General features: G+C 33.2%; 1 protein-coding gene across 1 annotated transcript; it reads left to right on the top strand.

Annotated features, from left to right (window-relative positions):
- The first annotated feature begins 607 nt into the window (after positions 1 to 607).
- On the top strand, positions 608 to 2585 carry LOC112791722 (UDP-glycosyltransferase 91A1). Its single transcript, XM_025834656.3, has one exon. It carries the CDS (start codon positions 890 to 892, stop codon positions 2366 to 2368), a length of 1479 nt encoding a protein of 492 aa, XP_025690441.1. The 5' UTR covers positions 608 to 889; the 3' UTR covers positions 2369 to 2585.
- The last annotated feature ends 16747 nt before the right edge of the window (positions 2586 to 19332 follow it).

Below are 19332 nucleotides of genomic sequence, written 5' to 3' on the forward strand. Positions count from 1 at the left end.
ATCCGAGCAGGTCCCATTCGCGTACAAGTTGTCTTTTGCTACATTTTTATACATGCATTCTTAAGTATGGATGTTGACCCAAACTTTTCAAAAGAATTTGCATTCTTTGATGGTTCTGCTCCCCGTGTGATAAATGGGTTAACAACATACTAGTTTCAGCTCTTGAAAAGAATGACTTTGGCTCCATGCCAATCCTAATAGGAAAGGTTGGATGGCCAACGGATGGAAGTAGGGATTTCATACCGGATGTTCAATTTAATAAGTATGCAGATAGTTATGTTGATTCTTAATTGAATAGTTATTTTTTTTTTATTCGGTTTATTCATGCACAATTAACAATAGTTGGATGTTCAATTTATTAGATGTACGAATGGTTATCTTAATGTTAGGGTTTAGGGGTAATTTAGAGGTAGAGTATTTTTTTTACTCTATTGAATCAATTTTAGAATTTATTGTTCATAAAAATCATTGTCTATCTAACAAAACTGATATATATATATATATATATATATATATATATATATATATATATATATATGAGACTAAAGGTGATTGTTTAATTAAGAAAAATGAAATATAAATATTATCAAATTAAATAATAAAAAAATTAAAGTTAATCTAATTTTCATAATATTTTAAAAATATTATATAATTAGTGTGACCACCCTAATAATACTCATCAATCATCATGCACACTACACTCCATATCTATATATATTCAAAAAACTCCATATCACATTTCTATTTCTATATTCGTAAGTCTATATCATGATGCAAGCACTTTGTATTATATTATTGCACCCTACATATATAAAAGAAGGAAGAAAGAAGACCCTAAGTGTTGTGTATAAAATCACAATACTTTGAACGTTAAACCAACAACAAAACAATGGTCTTCCCGGATCCTCTTTTACATGTCGATTATTCCGCCATCATGGCTAGAGATGATGAAAAGCTCCACATAGTAATATTTCCATGGCTGGCCTTTGGGCACATCATCCCAAACCTAGAGCTCGCCAAACACATAGCTCAAAAGGGTCACAAAGTCAGCTTCGTCTCAACAACAAGGAACATAGAACGCCTCCCAAAACCGCCGCCAAACTTAGCTTCACTCATCACATACGTGAAGCTCCCACTACCAAAAGTGGACAACCTCCCGGAAAATGCGGAGGCCACCGCGGACGTCCCATACGACGTCGTTCAGTACCTCAAGAAAGCCTACGACGCACTCCAACACCCCTTCTCCCACTATCTGGAATCTTCCAACGCGGATTGGATCTTCTACGACTTCGCTGCCTTCTGGGTGCCCTCTCTTGCTTCCAGATTCGGCATGAAAACCGTTTTCTATAGCATTTTCACACCGCCGTTTATGGCTTTTATGGGCCCTGCATCATATATGATTGATAACGATCCCATCAGGACCAAACCCGAGAACTTCACGGTCCCGCCTCCTTGGGTCCCTTTCTCCTCCACCGTGGCATTCCATTACTACGAGATCATGAGGATCGTTGACTCCGTCTCCGACAACGACTCCGGCACCTCCGACACCTACCGCCTCGGCGCCAGCATCGAGAACTGCGATCTCGTTGCTGTTAGAGGCTGCACCGAGCTTGAACCCGAGTGGTTCCAAGTTCTCAGAGATATTTACCGGAAGCCGGTTCTCCCGGTTGGTCAACTCCCAAGCTCGGGTTTCAACGGCGGCGATGAGAACGAGAACGACACGTGGCGAGGGATAAAGGAGTGGCTGGACAAGCAGGCGCATGGGAGAGTAGTGTACGTGGCATTCGGGAGCGAAGCGAAGCCGGGGCAAGAGGAAGTGAACGAGATCGCTCTTGGATTGGAGAAATCAGAGCTTCCGTTCTTTTGGGTGCTTAGGGTTCGGCGGGGAGCTTCCGACACGGAGGTTCTGAAACTGCCGGAGGGGTTCGAAGAGCGAACGAAGGGGAGGGGAGTGGTGTGGAGGGGTTGGGCGCCGCAGTTGAAGATATTGGGGCATGGAAGTGTTGGTGGGTTCTTGAGTCACTCTGGTTGGACTTCAGTGGTTGAGGCAGTTCAGAACGAAACACCGCTGGTGTTGCTTACGTTTCTTGCGGACCAAGGGATCAACGCCAGGGTGCTTGAGGAGAGGAAGATAGGTTACCCTGTGCCCCGAGACAAGTTAAACGGGTCGTTCACGAGTGACTCGGTTGCTCGTTCGGTGAGGCTGGTTGTGCTTGACGATGGTGGAAGGGTTTATAGGGACAATATTAAAGAGGTTAAGGACTTGTTTCTCAATAATCAAAGACAGCAAAAGTACATCCACCAATTACTATGCCACCTTCGTAGTCGTAGCCACCCGAAAAAGGGGGAACGCGTATTTCGAGATTGAATCTCATCATTATTATATGTTGCTCTAGTTTGAGGGAAAAGTTAGGAAAATTTTCACATGTATCACCCACTTTATTGGTATAGCATAATAACATGTACGGATAGATGGCCAGTAAAATTTTTGTCCTCTTGCATGGTATATATTGAGTAAAGATCTATAAAAGGGCAAAAAAAGGACGGCAAAGGTTAATAAATCTATGGATAAATAATTATTCGTATTGGTAAGTTGCCACATTAGAATAAATTTTGAATGGCTGGAAGTTGAAGTTGATGAAAATTGATCTTTTCCAGTTTTTTTAATATTTGAAAAAATACAGTGTGATCTCTCCCATTAATTTTATAAGTGGGATCAAAATTAAAAATAAAAAAAAGTAATGAAAAATAAAAGATCACAATTGACATCATTATTTTTTTTATTGAAAAAGATCTACTCCCAAAATTGATGAATTCTGTAAACCAAGTGTATATGTACATGAAATTTATTGGTTTGTAAATGAAAAAAATAATTAAATAATAAAATAGGTTGAATTATTTTTTACTAACACTTATGCATGTCTAAAAAAAATAAATAATTTTTAATTAGTATTCTAACTTCTAATACGTTATAATGACCCAAAACAATAGATAGGTTATATAATTAATTATTTATCTATTCTGCAGAAAATAATAAATAAAGAATAATATAGTAAATTCATTTTTTTTAATTTTTTGTCGAAAAATTTAATTTTCAACAAATTTATTTTAATTATTAAGTCAGTTACTAAATTTATTACACAAATTAATTTTTTATGTTAAATTCGGTATAAAATAAACAAATCAATATTTATTATTATTTAGAAAAATATTAAAAAATTATCAAAATTTATTATTTTTGACCATTCCTTCATTATCAACTCAATTATTTTAATTTAATTTTTTTAATCTAGTAATCTAACAACATAATTTTAGACATTAATAATTAAATGATGACAAAAATTAATAAATTCTAATAGTTTTTTAGTATTTTTCATTTTTCTATTATTTAATAAAAATATGAATATTTATATAGACAAATAATTTAATATAAAAAGTAATTTTTCTAACAAAATACACTACAAAAAATATCGTTAAAATCGACGGCCAAATCGACAGCTAAGCCGTTGATAATATTAAAATTCGACGGCAAAATAAACGACAAAGATGGTCGCTATTAAACTTGTCGATTTTTTTAAAATTCTAATAAAATCGATAGCGCTAGCCGTGGATAATAATTTAATAAAATCTACAGTATTTCTATCTAAAATACATTGGATTCTTTCTTTCATGCTGCTCAAAATTGTTTTGACTAATGGCTAAATATTAAAAAAGAATAGAACAATAATTATTACACTATATATGGTTAAAAAAGGATAATCTATCTATTACTACTAAACGAAAAGGACTTATGATTAGTACACATTGTTTTCCTTGTTGCCACTTGCCTGTAGATTTCATATTTCACAATTCTTATCATGCTTTAGTACACATTGTTTTTTTTTTAGATATTGTAATTCGATAAGCCAACATCACTTACTTTACATCCTAATTTGTACATTTGAACTCACCAAATAATTTCCTTGGTTAGTAGTTTATAATTATTGGTTACTCTTCTGTTTCTCATTGGGACAGATTATTAAGTATAGATTTAACTAGTGTTGATTCAAAAATAATATAAGACAGAAAAAAAATTGTTATTAGTCACCTAATATTTTTTCTACAATATTTACCTAATAACTACTTCATATTAGTAAAACATATACCATGTTCCGTATAACTACTTCATATTTACGTAATAATTTCGTTACAAATTGAAAGAAAGATCTCAGTAAGAATATCTATCATATGATTCTTAAATATGGACCATGTGAGTATGAGAATTCATTATTAAGAGTGTTTCTGTTTTCACCAAACAGAGAAATAAAATATTTTTTAATAAAATTATGGAATTATTAAACTTAGTCTTAGTTCTTAAAATAAAATGGAATCAGAATAAACATGATCAGGATTTTTAGATTTAAAAAACAGGATATTACAATTAGGTCAAGTTTACACTTAAAATAGAAGATTTTCAAATAAAACTGAAGTTGGCTTGGAAAAGAGTTCAGTAACAGTCAGAAAATGATATCTGGTTCTTGTAAGCTTGATTGAGAGAGAACGGAGAAGGACCAAAGTAGGAGGAACGACGGCGGAACTGTAGCAGCGGAGCAACAGGCGGTGCAAACAAGAGAAGCAACAGTGGGGAGCGACAGCGACACGGCAGCAACAGAGCGCGACGGTGGCGCGAGCGAACAGAGTGACGGCGACGCAACCGTGACACCGACAACAGAGAATGAGGGTTGGTAAATTTGGGATAAAATGAGGGTTTGTGAGGAAATTAACAATATTTTTCTGAACTTGGAGCTGGGTTGGTGAGAAATGCAGAAAAGAAAAGGATAGAATGAGGGTTGGTGAGGAATTTGGGGTAAAATTGTGTTTCTGAACTTGGAGGGGGGAAGGGCGCAGGGTTGGTGTTTTCAGCAATAAAAATTAACGGTAGAGTTGTCAATTTTAATTTGAAAAAAAAGCAACATCTTTCGCGTCTATTTTATACGTTAAATCCACACCATTTATTAGATTTTAGAAAGCAATCTAGACCGTTCAAATTTATCGACGAAAATTTTGTCGATATTTTAAATATAAAAATAGACGTCACGGTAATACTCCTGGTTCGTCGACAATATGATGATAGTTAAAAAAGGTTTAATGTAGTATAAAAAAAATCGACGGCTAGGCTGTCAATTTTATTATTTTATTTTTAAATTTATTTTTTTAAAAATATCTACAGCAAGCCGTCGAAAAATATCGAAGAGAGAGATAGTCGTCGATTTTTTGCGTCGAAAAATACGTTTTTTCTTATAGTGATAGAACTTTAAAGAATGATTTGATAATTAAAATTTATTAAAAAACTAAAATAATGTTTCATAAAAATGTCCTTAAATATCGATCCAGTCATAAATTAATTAGCACTAACTTACTATGACCAAGACTAGTAATTTTAATTTGTTCAATCTAAGGCATGATGACAAATAATTTTACATCTTAAATAAAACCAGTTTAATAAAATTTTATTGAATCAAAGGTTATGTTTTATGTAAGGTGAACTTGCTCTATCTATAGTCATAAATATGAACAATGTTTATTTGTTTTCGTCAAAGGCAAGTTTTTAATTTTTTTGTTTGCAAATCCGCTACGTTACCAACAGGGAGTCTGCCAATTTCTGCTAATTTTATTAGGCTGGACCCATCAAATAAAAAAAAAAACAACCCAATCATTCCAGTTTACCCTAATTCAAAATTTTTCCTCATCCTTTCCACCTAGTCCTTCTTCACCACCGCTATATGTTTCCTTTCCCCTCCCCCGTTGCTGAACCTCCCTACCACCGAGACGCGTTTCTAACCTCCTTCCGACGCCATTTCTGTCCGCTTGAAGAACGCTGCCTAGCGCCGCCTCTACTTGAACCCGCGACGTCGCAACGCCAATACCATCATTCTGCCGGGACGCGTGTAGTCCGCGACTGCCCTCACGACACGCCGACGCTTTTCCCCATCTTTCGTCGCGGGCTGCTGCTGCTCCTTCACTCCATTGTTCTCCAACAGGTTAGTATATGTTTAGGATTTTATCTAATAGATGTTAGATGATTCTCTGCACTGTCCTAGGATTCATAAACTAGGATTAGTAGTTCAATTGAGTTGTTCTTTAATTTTTGCTGAATAACTGGATGTTCCTGTTTTTAATGAAGTTTACATGTTTGACTTGCTGATTTAAACTGATTTTTTTATGGTATTGGTTCTTCCTGTGAGGCTGATTAATTTCTTAAAAGTTATTGAAAGGTGCTTCCTTTTCTACTATTATTGGCATTCTTTGATCAGGCTAGTTATGTTGAGTTCTTCTTATTCAGAAACCTTTATGTGTTACTGTCTTCATGCAATAGACATTAATTTATCTTCTTTTGGATCTTTTCTTTAATGGATGTGTCCTCTTTTAAAACTTACTTGAATGTGTCTTTAATTAATGTGTCTTTTGTTAGATGTGTCTTTAATAGAGGTGTCTTCTGTTTCAATTTTATTTTTATGCACTTTTTCATGGTTTAGATTATACGTAATATTGTGAGTAACTAAATTTAATTGGTTTATCTCAATATTCCAAGTTTTTTGTTTGATTAATAGATGTTGCTATTGAATGGTTTTATGTCTTGTTGTAGTTGTACCTTGTACTTAGTTGATGCTTCCATGGTGGTTTGAGAGTTTTTGAAAAAGGAGAACTTGAGACTTAGATTATTTTATTGTCAAATTAGTCTTGATTTAAAATTTATTGATTTATAGGCTTTGACTGGCTTGAATTATGTAAAAGTATTTGAAGTTGCTCTTGGCATTGAGATTATGTTCCTTTTGTTGATTTTTTTTAAACTGTGCGTCTAGTTGAAATGTGATTAATGGATAGACTAATTTTTTATAACTATATGTGGGTGGTTGTTTTTGAGCTGTAATTTTATTTTAATTTAGCATTAGTCGGAGTCTTTTATTGGATGTGTCTTTAATAGAGGTGTCTTTTGTTTCCATGATTTAGATTTTACGTGAAATTGTCAGTAACTGAATTTAATTAGTTTCGTTCAATGTTCCAAGTTTTTAGTTTGATTCATAGATGTTGCTATTGGATGACTTTATGTCATATTTGTAACACCCTACTATACAGTGTTTTACGCTTAAGTCGTAGAACAGAGGTAGTGTGGTATTACAGACCTCTAAACAGTAAAAATATACATATAATACTGAAAGAAATAACATACTAGGAGCCTTTAGACCAGTAAGTGTGGGGGGGGGGGGGACTTCGGCTATCATCCCTATCGTTGAAGGCAAAACCGTGAGGCCTTGTGTGCCAAAGCGGATAATATCGTGCTAGCGGGTGCTCTGGGCTGTTATAATATTGTTGTTGTATCTTGTACTTAGTTTTGAGAGTTTTTGAAAAAGAAGAACTTGAGACTTAGATTATTTATTTGTCGAATTAGTCTTTGTTTAAAATTTATTGATTTATAGGCTTTGAATGGTCTGAATTATGTAGAAATGTTTGAAGTTGCTCTTGGTACTAGACATTATGTTCCTCTTGTTGAGTTTTTTTTTGACTGTGTGTAGTTGAAATGTGATTAATGGATAGACTAATTTTTCATAACTATATGTGGGTGGTTATTTTTTGAGCTATGATTCTATTTTAATTTAGTATTAGTTGGATTTTTCTGCTTTTGTTAAACACTTGTTTAAAACTTATATGGATGTGTCTTTAAAATATGTGTCTTCTATTTAAAATTTGTAGAGATGTGCCTTCTGTTTAAAACTTGTTCGGATGTATCTTTAATGGATATGTCTTTTATTGAATGTGTCTTTAATGGATGTGTCTTCTGTTTAAAACTAGCTTGAATATGTCTTTAATAGATGTGTCTTTTGATTAGAACTTTGATGTTGCTTTTCGAGACTTGTGGACTTTTTTTTTTTGTTTCAGGCCTAGGTTTTTCTTCTTTGTTGGACTTATTAGTGCGTGTCTCTATTGAGACTCTTGTGGGATTTTTTCTGGTGTGGATGTGTCTTCTCTGTTAGGACATTGGTGTGTCTATTTTGTATTTGTTAAACACTTGCACTATTACATTGCAACTTTGTCATCATTTTCCTTTTTCTTGTGTGTTTATAGGGGAAGTATTCTCAAGATCAATGCTTTGTGTGTCCATCTGACACAGAGGATATTGTTCGCGTGTATGCCGAGGTATCTTCACAAGAAGCAGCAGATAGCATAGCTAACTCCATGGCTAAACTTGTGGACTAATTCGTGGGTTGACGTGCGTCTTCTCTGCGTCCATCATATATATAAGAGCTTGATTTTTCAAAGTTTTGTAATCTTGAAGAGAAAAAAATTTCTTAAGAATTTTATTTTATAGAGCATTTTACCAATTGCTGAGATGACTCTAAATAAAATGATTATCCATTATCATACATGAACATGTTAGATCGAATTTTTCAATCCTTTGGATTTGGAAAAAAATTCTATTACGATATATTAGAACCGATTGACTTAGCTTTATCACATAGATTAGCAACATTAAGCATATTATACAGTTTTAGTAGAAAGATTATTGTTGAAGAGATTGTGAAAAACGTAACTATAGTCTATCTAATTACTTCATAGAATTCTAAATTATTCATAAGATACTTTATGAATTTGTATTTGCAAATATGGGCTTCACCAGGCTATTCATGACCAAAGATAGTACATAATGCTACCAGAACTTAGCCTCAAGTTTTTGCTATCTACTTAAAAGTAACATTGGTTATGTACTATATATTATTACAAATCGCCCCCTAAACAGAATTCAAAATGTACTACTTGCACAAGTAATTCATACTCAACAAGCACCAGCCTTGTCAAGTGCATCCAAAGCTACCATAATTTTGGATCATTATAATCCTTAATTAGAAAGGTAGGCTTTGCTTCCATCAGTAAATGCTCTGCATTCCGGTTGGTTATACCAATAACAAGCATCCCAGCAGCCACTTTAGCTTTGATCCGTGAGACAGAATCTTATGACAACAAATATAATGAAAGTCAAATACAGAAGTTAAATTATTGATATCACAATCCAATAACATTTAGGTAAAGAACAAAAATCATTATGGCATAGAAGAATGCAGACCTCAAATATAAATGTGTGATCCTTTGATGCTTTGAGAGCTTCAAGACCTTTAAGGTAGAAGCTGAAGAGACTAACTACTCTTTTATGGAAGGCATAAGCTGAAGAGTACAACTCCAACCATATAATCAATCATATCTTAATTGCTCATGGAAGATAAATAACAGAAAAAGCTAGAATTCAATTTTCAACATAAAAAAGTAACATCTACAAATCAGGGGATCATACATGCTTGAATTCAATTTTCAATCCAAAGAAAGCTACATTTCAACACAAACAATATATTACAAACTTGAAAATATTGCTTATACCTTAAGATAATCACAATTTATGTCAATTAAAAATTAAAGAGTTAAAAACACATTCTGAAACCTAAAACTTTCAATCAAATTTATAATATTCACATCTTTAATTCGGCCAAATTTTCATTATTTTTGACAGGGCAACAACTTCACAACAAAGGTCGAATCATATTCCAAGAATGATCGCATACCTAAATTTTCATTAGCAACAATATAACACAAAATCAACAAACAGTGCAAATTTCAAAATGAACCAACAACCAGAAAAAAAATAATAAAATCATAAATTTTGACACACAGATTCACCATCTGCCACATTCATCATTATAGTATATAATAGAAACATGTATATTGGAACAACCAAAATAATTAAACAATATTAATTTTTAAATTAACTTAGAGGAAAAATTAGGAAATCGGAAAAGAAAAAATAATAAAAGATGAATTGGCTCACCGGAAGGAAGTAGAAATGATTGAGAAGGTGGATATGAGAGAGAGGGAGTGTGGTGCGGTGGTCGGCAGTGACGCGAATCACGAGGGGAAGGGTGCTACAGTGGTCCTGTGGAGGAGAAAACAGCAGAGAGCGCGTTGCGGTAACGGGGTTGGTTGCGGAGGGGCACGGGCGCTGCGTAAAGGATCGTCGAGGTGGAGGCCGCAGTGGCACAAATGCAGGCTTGGCCTTGGGTATGCGAGTCACGAGCGGCGAAGATAAGACAGGCGAACAGCATAGGTGCGAGTGATGCAGATCATCCGGCTGTGCGACGGAAGAGTAGCGACATGTAGAGGTGGGAATGCGGCGGTTTGAGTGATGGGAGCCAGGACACTTCCGAAGCTGTGATGAAAAGGAGCGGAGACGTTTATGAAGAGGTTACTATTTTCCTAATCCTTATATTTCAAATTCTATTTAATGCTAATTATTTAAATTTTGTTTTTTTAATTTGAATTAATAACTAATTATTGTTGACAAATATTGAAAGACTCTAACTTGGTTACGAATACTTTTCCTTTTGTTATTAGGATCTCTTCTACTACTAAGTGGAATAGATAATACATTGGTAATGAATAAATCATTATATTAATGATAACAAAATTTTATGATAGTAAAATTCGCATGATGCATAAAAAAATTATAATATAAATTTAAAAATGTCATATTATTTATAAATTAATAAAATAATATATAAAAAATACTAAATTTAAAAATATTGTACAAAGTATTAATTTTGCGATTTGTATATATATTTTTTGTGACTTGTATATAATTCAATATAGTTATTCAAATAGAAGAAAATATGAAGTGAAATATTATATATTTAAAAAAGAAATAGGTATTTGATATTGTAATCATACAAAGTTACATATTCATTTTATATTATTTGTAATTAACAGATTTATTAGTCTCTTTACGTAGTGTTTGTTTTATTTTTTTATTTTTGGGTTTCCTATTGAAGTTTTTGTTCGTTTTTCCTCTCATGTTTTTGTAGAAATGAGATTTTTCTAAAATATTAATTTGTTTGAGTTTTGTACTATCTTTTTTATTTTACCCTTGTATATAAGTTTTTCATTTGATGATATCTCTTAGATTCTTTTATATTTTTTCTTTTGTAGTATCTTGATTAATATGCGATTTTCATCTAAAAATATTAGTATTTGTGTTAGTTTTTATACTTTTTTAAGAAATAGAAACTTTATTTAAATAAACATTATAAATGATATTTTGAATAAGAGAACTTTTTTAGTATTATCTATTTTATTTATCAAAATAGAGTAAGGGATCTTTAAAATTACATAATAAATATAAGAATAGTAACAGATCTTTTTATTTTATAAAAGGATTAAAAAATATTTCAAATAAAAACAGAAAGATTAAAAGGTAATTTAATTAGTTAAGATGTACTAATTACCCACTTAATAAACTGACGTGGGATAATATTAAAAAAACTAAAAAACTAACAATGTATTTAGAGACTACAATTAAAAAAGAACGACAGATGTTCTGACACAACTCGACGATCTTCGGCCATCATAGATGCGAGCATGAAACAGAATTGTCGAACACACTTTAGGAGAACCAGGATGAGAGTTTTGAACATGCAGCGACAGCGGAGGAAAGGCGTGCGACAGCAAAAAGGTGGTGGTTGAATCACCATCACCAATAGCGAGAAGAAAGAGATGGAGACACCGAACGGAAATGGCAACAGAAGGGGCTGGCAATGGTCGACCTGGAGACGTTGACAAAGTCATGGACTGCGCCGACGGTGGTTTAGTGGCTACGGAGTTTTGAGTGCCTTTTTCAATGTTTTGCGTTCTAATATACAGATTATAATGAATAAAAAATATACATTACATACTTAATTAGTTATTTATTATGCATGAAACAATAAAATAAGAGTAATATATTAAATCAATTTTTAAAATTTTTTTGGCCGAAAAGTTTAATCTTTAACAAATTTTAATTATTAAATTAGTTATTAAATTTTTATTTTGTTAGATAAATTAATTTTTACTTTAAATTTTACTAAAAAGTTAGATAAATTAATCTCAATTATTATTTGATAAAAATTAAACATTTTTATAGCCCAATAATGTAATATAAGGATTATTTTTTAACAAAATCAAATTTTAAAAAATAACTTGATAATTAAAATTTACTAAAAATAAAAATATTTTTAATATGTTTTTTAGTTTTTTTTCATCAATAAAACTCTACATCCAAATCATTTAGTCAACCAAGTCCAACTAAATTGCTATAACCTAATTCAGCTCCACGTGCCACAATCTCTAACCTTTTGACTTAATGCGCGACTATATATAATTGCTTTTTCTATGCAGATTTCATTTTTTTTTTCAAATTTTCTCAACATTTTTTGCATTCTCTATGTTCTCTTCCTTCTCTGTGTTCTCTTCCTTCACAATCAATGCTCATTGATTTGATTTGAAGATTTGGATCAAATTTTTTTGAAATCAAGTTGTGAAATCAGGTTTGAACATGTATTTTGTTTTTGAAGACAATGAATGATGCAAGTTCACACTGTCAGTTGAACTATGACGAATTAGATTATTATTTTGAAACGAATTAAGTGGATGAGGTTTGGTTCAAACCTCGTTAATGTAGTTTGTTAATAGTTGATGTTGGTGCAGTTGTTTTGTCTACGAGTTGAATAATTTTGTTTTTCTTTGTAAAAATCAGTATTCATGGTCAAAGGTTTGAATTTGAATGGAATGTTGGAGTTTTGAAATGTTTTTTGAGATGAATCTATTTGTTACTGTTCATACCCTGACCCAAGCGAATAAGAGCCATGCCCAATAAATACAAATTAAAAAGCCCACCAATAAAGGTGGACCTTGCCACACACCCGACTTCTTTGAAGAGGTCAGACAGAAACATACATGCCCAGATCTACTTGACTAAATAAGTAACTGCCTCCTTAAACCTCTTTAACCGACTATGTCTCCTCTAGAAGGTAGATCCCAACAAACCTCTAAGATAAAGGGAACGCTTATCTATCAGAAAAGATGGAACTACTCCAATAAAGGTGGTTATCTCTACTACTATAAATACACTGCCATCCCTCAGGTATAACTCTCGCTCTAGTATACTAAAAACCTGCTCAAAGCCCTTGCTAACTTAAGCATCGGAGTCTCTTGCAGGTACCACCTCCACCTCCTCACGAGAAACTCAAACAGGCGAGACATCGACATCACAAGTCGGACGCTGCCACTCAAGGGGATCTAAACCTCACGTTCAGGCCCAAATCAACGTTTCAGGTAACCCTTGGAACAGTTACGTTTAATGGTAGTTTCAGGGCATTTTGAAACACCATTTGGTGTAATATAGAGTTGTTTTTGATGTTGTGCTTATAAATTTTTGCGATATTTTTTTGTCCGTTTGTCCCAAAGATTAAGATGAATTTTAACACGCTTAAAGAAGAAGTTGCTGTTGTTTTTTCTTCTCCTTCTCCTTTTTTCTCATTTTTCTCTTTCATCATCGTTATTGTTATCATTGTTGTCTTCTTTTTATATGTATAACAATTCAAATTCAGAATGCACCGAAACTTCTTAATGATGATGACACACAAAAAAAACTCAATTTAAAACAAATTCAGACTACAAGTACGTCTTATTTAAATCTAGAATGCACCACAATTACTTAATGATCTCTCATGTTAGGTGATCGATATTTCTTTTTTATTTTTTCTTTCATTTAAATCAACAATAGCCAATAATTCATCATGTATATATTACATAATTAAAGAATTATACATAAAGTTTATTTTAAATATAAGTAATTTAAAATATTTTCTGCTGCTACTTCATCCTCCACTGCCTTCCTTTTCAATTTCTCGGGTGTCACCTCTGCCTGTAGTTCAACTAGCATCCTTTGGGTCTTCTTTATTTGAGCTCCATCCACCTGTGGCTACAAACTCGGATGGAAGAGCTGACTTGGAGTCTGAAACCTACACTACGCACTCTACCCTAGTGCTCTTTTTCCGAGAGATTGGGCAAGGGAATCATTTTTAGAAAATATTCTAGTGGATTCATCACGCTGCTCAATCTCTCCAATTTTTTCCTACAGACATAAATAAACATACATAATATAAAATATAATTAAATCCAATGAGAAAGAACATTAAGGATTAAAACGTAGTACTTACACCAATCCTCTGAGCTTCGGGATGTTTATAGGAGCCATTACGTCGTTTGTGCACTTTGATCTATAATTCTCCTCGACAAACTCTCCCCTCTTATAGTTTTGACTGTAACAATACAGTTTATACCATAACCATATTAAGGTATTCTGTGAAAGAAGATGCTGTACAAAATACAGGTAAAAAATGAATTCAAACTTAAATTATATCTTCTTTCCTTCACCTCGCCAAACTTTTAGAACTGCCAGTGTGAGCGTAAAATTGCTTCGATCGATTCGAAGCGTTTTTTCGCACTTCTCCTATTATACCATCAAAAGTAAGATTGATTAGTGAGGGAACTTGTCCATAGCAATGTACCATAAAATAACAACATTTTTTAACGAATTCAAAATAGGTTACTTTGTGTTAGGGTCATTGGGATAATCAAGGAACCATCTCCAATACTCTTTATCAATTCCTGCCAGGTGGTCCTCAAGATTTTGCTTAAACGTCCTTGTTAGTTTGTAATAACTGTCATACAACCTACCCCTTGTTTCCTTCGAGGACTTTCCTATACTTTGCAAAATTATTTTCTTGATTCTTCCACCTCTATCTTCATCAAAGTGGAACATTTTCTGCAACAATAAGCTCAAGTTGTTAGTAATTGCATAGCGAAAGAATTGATTTAATTTAAAAAATCTAAAAATTATTACCTTTATGCAATCATTATACACCATGTCTTTGCCCATAACCTTTTTCCAATTTTTTTTCACATATAGAAAATTTGTTGTAATCAGCACCTAGCGTTCCAAAAACACCACTCAATAAACCAGCACCATCTTCGATTGGTTGCAGCTCCGCATTGAACCTCAGTATGATCTTTCTACCATTAAGAGACCACTCCATAACTTTTCTTACACTTAATTTTGTTTGTTTGATTATGCCATCAGAATCTATAAATGATAGAACCTTATTAAAACGTATTTAATATCTTAAAAATGTTAAAAATAAAGTAAGTGTCTGTTCTAGTCATTCAAATTATGACCATGATTTAGCTGATATTTAAAAACAAAAGACTAAACAAACAATTTGTACCCAATAAAAATTAAGAAAATATTTAGAAGAATGATTTAGGATAATGAATCATTTTTCTAAAGATATTTATATAAGAAATTAAATTACATGAAAAACTACATGATAACATGAAATGAAGTCTAATCATTTTTTATATAATAAGGTTTAAGATTTGTTATCGATGACATCAACATTCTAGAACTCGGTAGTCTTGCGTCCTTTATGCCTTTCAGCATCGAAGCAGCAAATATGTTATCAATGTATTGTTCAAATGAATTTACCTCATGCCTCTCTGGATCCAGGTATTTATTGAATGGCTTCGACGCATATACATCATTGGCATAGTTTTGATCAGGTCTTGGTTCCCTCTGAGGTGGACGGAATGGGCAAAAAGATGTCGCCGCTGGTAGGGGCGGCAAACGGGGAAGCCCGTCTCGCCTCGCCAAAAGTCTACCTCGTCCTGCCTAATGAGGCTGTCTTGAAACCTCACCCTGCCCCGTCTAATGGCGGGCTGGCAGGCCAAACCCACCAATTTTTTTAATATTAAATATTAAATAATATATATAATTTCATAACTATTTTAATAAATTTATAATTTTTAAAGTCATAAAAAATATAATTTCTAAATTCAGAAACATTAAAGTCTTTAAAATTATAAATATGTAATAAACATAATTATAAACCAAGTTTTTTGAAACAAAATAATAAAATCAATATTGTTCAAAGCAAAATAAACATTGTCCAAAACATATAATTAAACATCTACAAGTTTAGAACATAATCAATCAAACATAAAATATAATCTAAAAAATAAATTAGAACATCTTCAAAAAATGTCCTTAGCAAAAAAAAGTGCGGGGCCCGCCGGGGAGGCTGGCCCCATCAAAACTCGCGATTTAAGCGGTGCGAGTTAGGCTGACTTTCGAAGTTTGGCGGCCTCAATTTTTCAGCTCGGTCTGACTTTTTTTACGGATTACGTGGGCTCACCTATCGGGTTTAGACTCGTTTGTCACCCCTAGCTGCAAGGACACCACCATCACTGAGCGGGGAAATGAGCCAGTCATCATCAGTGGAAGATAAAGATGCAGGAGCTCCTGTTGGGGTTGCCGACTTGGTGTTTCCTATCTTGACTTTTTTGTGTAACGAACTTTTCTGAGCATCTTAAATTCTTAGTATAAAAAACGCACATCATAAAATGAAAAATACAGGAAACTAATTAAGTGTATAATAATTTTTTAATAAGATTGTATGAAAAAACCAGCACAAACATTAAAAAGCCAGCACAAATAGAGGAGATTTAATTAGTTTAATTTTAGTTCTCATATTCTTGCACACCTTAATTAGATCAATAAATCTATCACTTCTCTACCTTATATACTTAAAAGACACTAAAATTTTCTCTATATGAAAATTAGCTTTTGAAAATTTTTACTCTAAAATTTATTTATTTTTCTAATTAAAATTATAAAAATATTAAGACATTCGTATTTATAGAAAAATTTAAAAATAAAGATACATATATAATTCTGTTCACTCTATCCTTAGATTATAGTTATACATGACTTTTAATGACAGGTCCACAATGACAAATTGGCAAACTCATTTAAAATTTACGAGAGATTATAATGAGAAAGAAGAGAAAGAAAAAATAAAACTTCATGGGTAATTAGGTGAGTCATGAGGGAGTTCTAGCAGATTACTAAGGATGATAATGGAAATATGGTGGTTATTTATACTAGTACTTTATTTCCTCCTAAATCCGTACCTATCTAGTGTTGGCTTCTGATAAACTATCTTTTGCTTTTTTTATGACCTAAAATATAATATATAGTGTATGAAAATAAAACATAAAGTATTTAAAAAAAGAGATTCGTCAAACTGTGACTAATTACAGAAACCAGAACAAAAAATTCCTAATCGATTTTGTCAAAAATTAGGTTCTTTGCGACTGTATCGTCAAACTTATCTTAAATGAAGTTTTTACTTAATGATGATATAATGATGACATAGATTAAGGTGCTTGATGATATAGCAGATGTGCTTTCTTTACTAATCTTTCAAAAAATCCATTTTGCCAAAAATTAGGTTGTTACAATCTACCCTCCTTAAAGAAAATTTTGCCCTCAAAATTTCAGCCATGTGTAAGAATTCATCTTCAAGAGATCTATTTTCTTCAAGCCATCCTAACAAGGAGAACAATCCATTTCGTGCAACAACCATTCCTCGCATAGCAACAGCCATGGAGATCATAATAGCTATAAAAATAGTTGTGCCTCATACCAGTTCGTCATTCGGAACTCGATTAAACTATGCCTATTCGTAATCATTGAGGTCTTGTTTGCACTAAACAATCAATATTAAGGTGATCAGTTTTAATATCTCAAGTTAAGCTCGAACATTCAAAAAATGAGCACTCATAGACATTCATGCCAAATATATCTTAAAGATACCCTAACAGCATGAGACACAAAAGTAGAGTATGCAGTAAAGCATAGCCAGTCCACTCCCCAGGTTCTACTGGGAACGAACTGCTCTGATACCAAATTGTAATGATCCAATTTTAAGTATGTCTAGATCATATCGGAAACTGAGCTCTACCAACTTGTCTTCTTAATTATTATCTATTATTTATTATATGAGCCTGATTCGTTGTTAAAAGCGTAGTTATCTTGCGAGGTACATTTCTTTTGAAAAACGTTTGGATTAATAAACGGAATTATTCATAATCAATTCACAAATAATAACAGAGACAATAGTTATAAACAACCACATTTATATACATTTCAAGCAATTAACAATATTCAGTTATCCAGCCTTTATCAGAGTATAGATCTTAGTTAGAACACCCTTAGGAATAGCTAAATAATAACTATATACATATGTATATATACAACATTCCAGGCCCTGACCTGTTCAAGAAGTCCCTAAACTGACACCCAGACTAGCCTAGATTCTATACTGACCTAATCCTTCTAATCTACAAAGCGAGTGTAAGTACGTCTAGGTCTTGAAATATCGAGTCAAGTGGAAAATTTATCGAAAGTCGAAAGATCCTCTACTACTCCTCTACATGATCATACGTCGTCAAAGAGCATCTCATTGGTGCTTTATTGAGGGGCCACAAAATAGCAATATCGTACGAAGGACTTAGGTTAAAGTTCATAGATAAATGGGGTGTAGATGTCGGCTGGTCTCACGGCATATACATATAAACAAATAATGAAGTTCACCCTAGACTCAGAAAGACTACCTAGAACGGAATCCTCTTTGGAGAACAATCATCAGAGGACTACGGAATGGCACTTCTGCTTCCATCTCAAGGGGGAAAGAAAGGGTAAGAATTTGGGAGTTCTTAGTAGAGTCAGGCTAATAAGTCATGTTAATCGGCTCCATCGTGCTTTTTCAGACAGTTTAGAATTCACAGTAATCAGGAGAATAATAGCAAAAATAGATAAACAAAAAAAAAACAAAAAATTAACTTACAAACAAAAAAGTAGAGAAACAAAGAAAATAGATTGCAAAGAACAAACAGAGAAATATAAGACATAGAGTACAACACAGAGAATGATGCGCACACAGGAATAATGCATGTCTGGCACTAGTGCAGGTAACGAGCTCATCTATTGTCAACCCTCTCCCAACGCAACCCAGCATTCTTAGCCGGATATGGCTTTATCTCTGTAGGTGAACTTTGGCCTACAGAAATGACACCCCTGTAAATGAACTTTGGCTTACAGAAATAGCCTAAACACAACACAACAACTTTCTGTAGGTGAACTTCGGCCTATAGAAATGGCACCTATGAAAGTGAACTTTGGCTTACAGAAATGGCATCCCTATAAGTGAACTTTGGCTTACAGAAATTGCAACTCTCTGTAGGTGAACTTCGACCTACAGGAGCAACACCCTGAGATATACAACTGATATCCACTATTTGTGAACTTTAGCCTACAGAAATAACAACTCTCTGTAGGTGAACTTTGGCTTACAGGATCTCTAGGGCTAGTGGAAAAGCGACACACAGTTTACAAGCATCTTCGTTCCAATGTTCGGCCCAAAACCCAATCCAATAATCCATTCTTATGTACATCCTTCTTAACCCATTTCTTAGTTATCTTTTAAACACCAATCTCACACTCTCGTTTAATATCTCTTTACTTATATTTTGCACTTGTTATCTTCTTAAGGTTTGTATACATAGCTTATGTCAATTTCGGTATGAATAGTCAAC

The sequence above is a fragment of the Arachis hypogaea genome, chromosome 3 (genome assembly GCF_003086295.3).
Source record: "Arachis hypogaea cultivar Tifrunner chromosome 3, arahy.Tifrunner.gnm2.J5K5, whole genome shotgun sequence".
In the NCBI taxonomy this organism is placed as follows: domain Eukaryota; kingdom Viridiplantae; phylum Streptophyta; class Magnoliopsida; order Fabales; family Fabaceae; genus Arachis; species Arachis hypogaea.

Excerpts from the sequence above, each read along its gene's own strand:
- LOC112791722 (XM_025834656.3), top strand. The coding sequence starts at position 890 with ATGGTCTTCCCGGATCCTCTTTTACATGTCGATTATTCCGCCATCATG.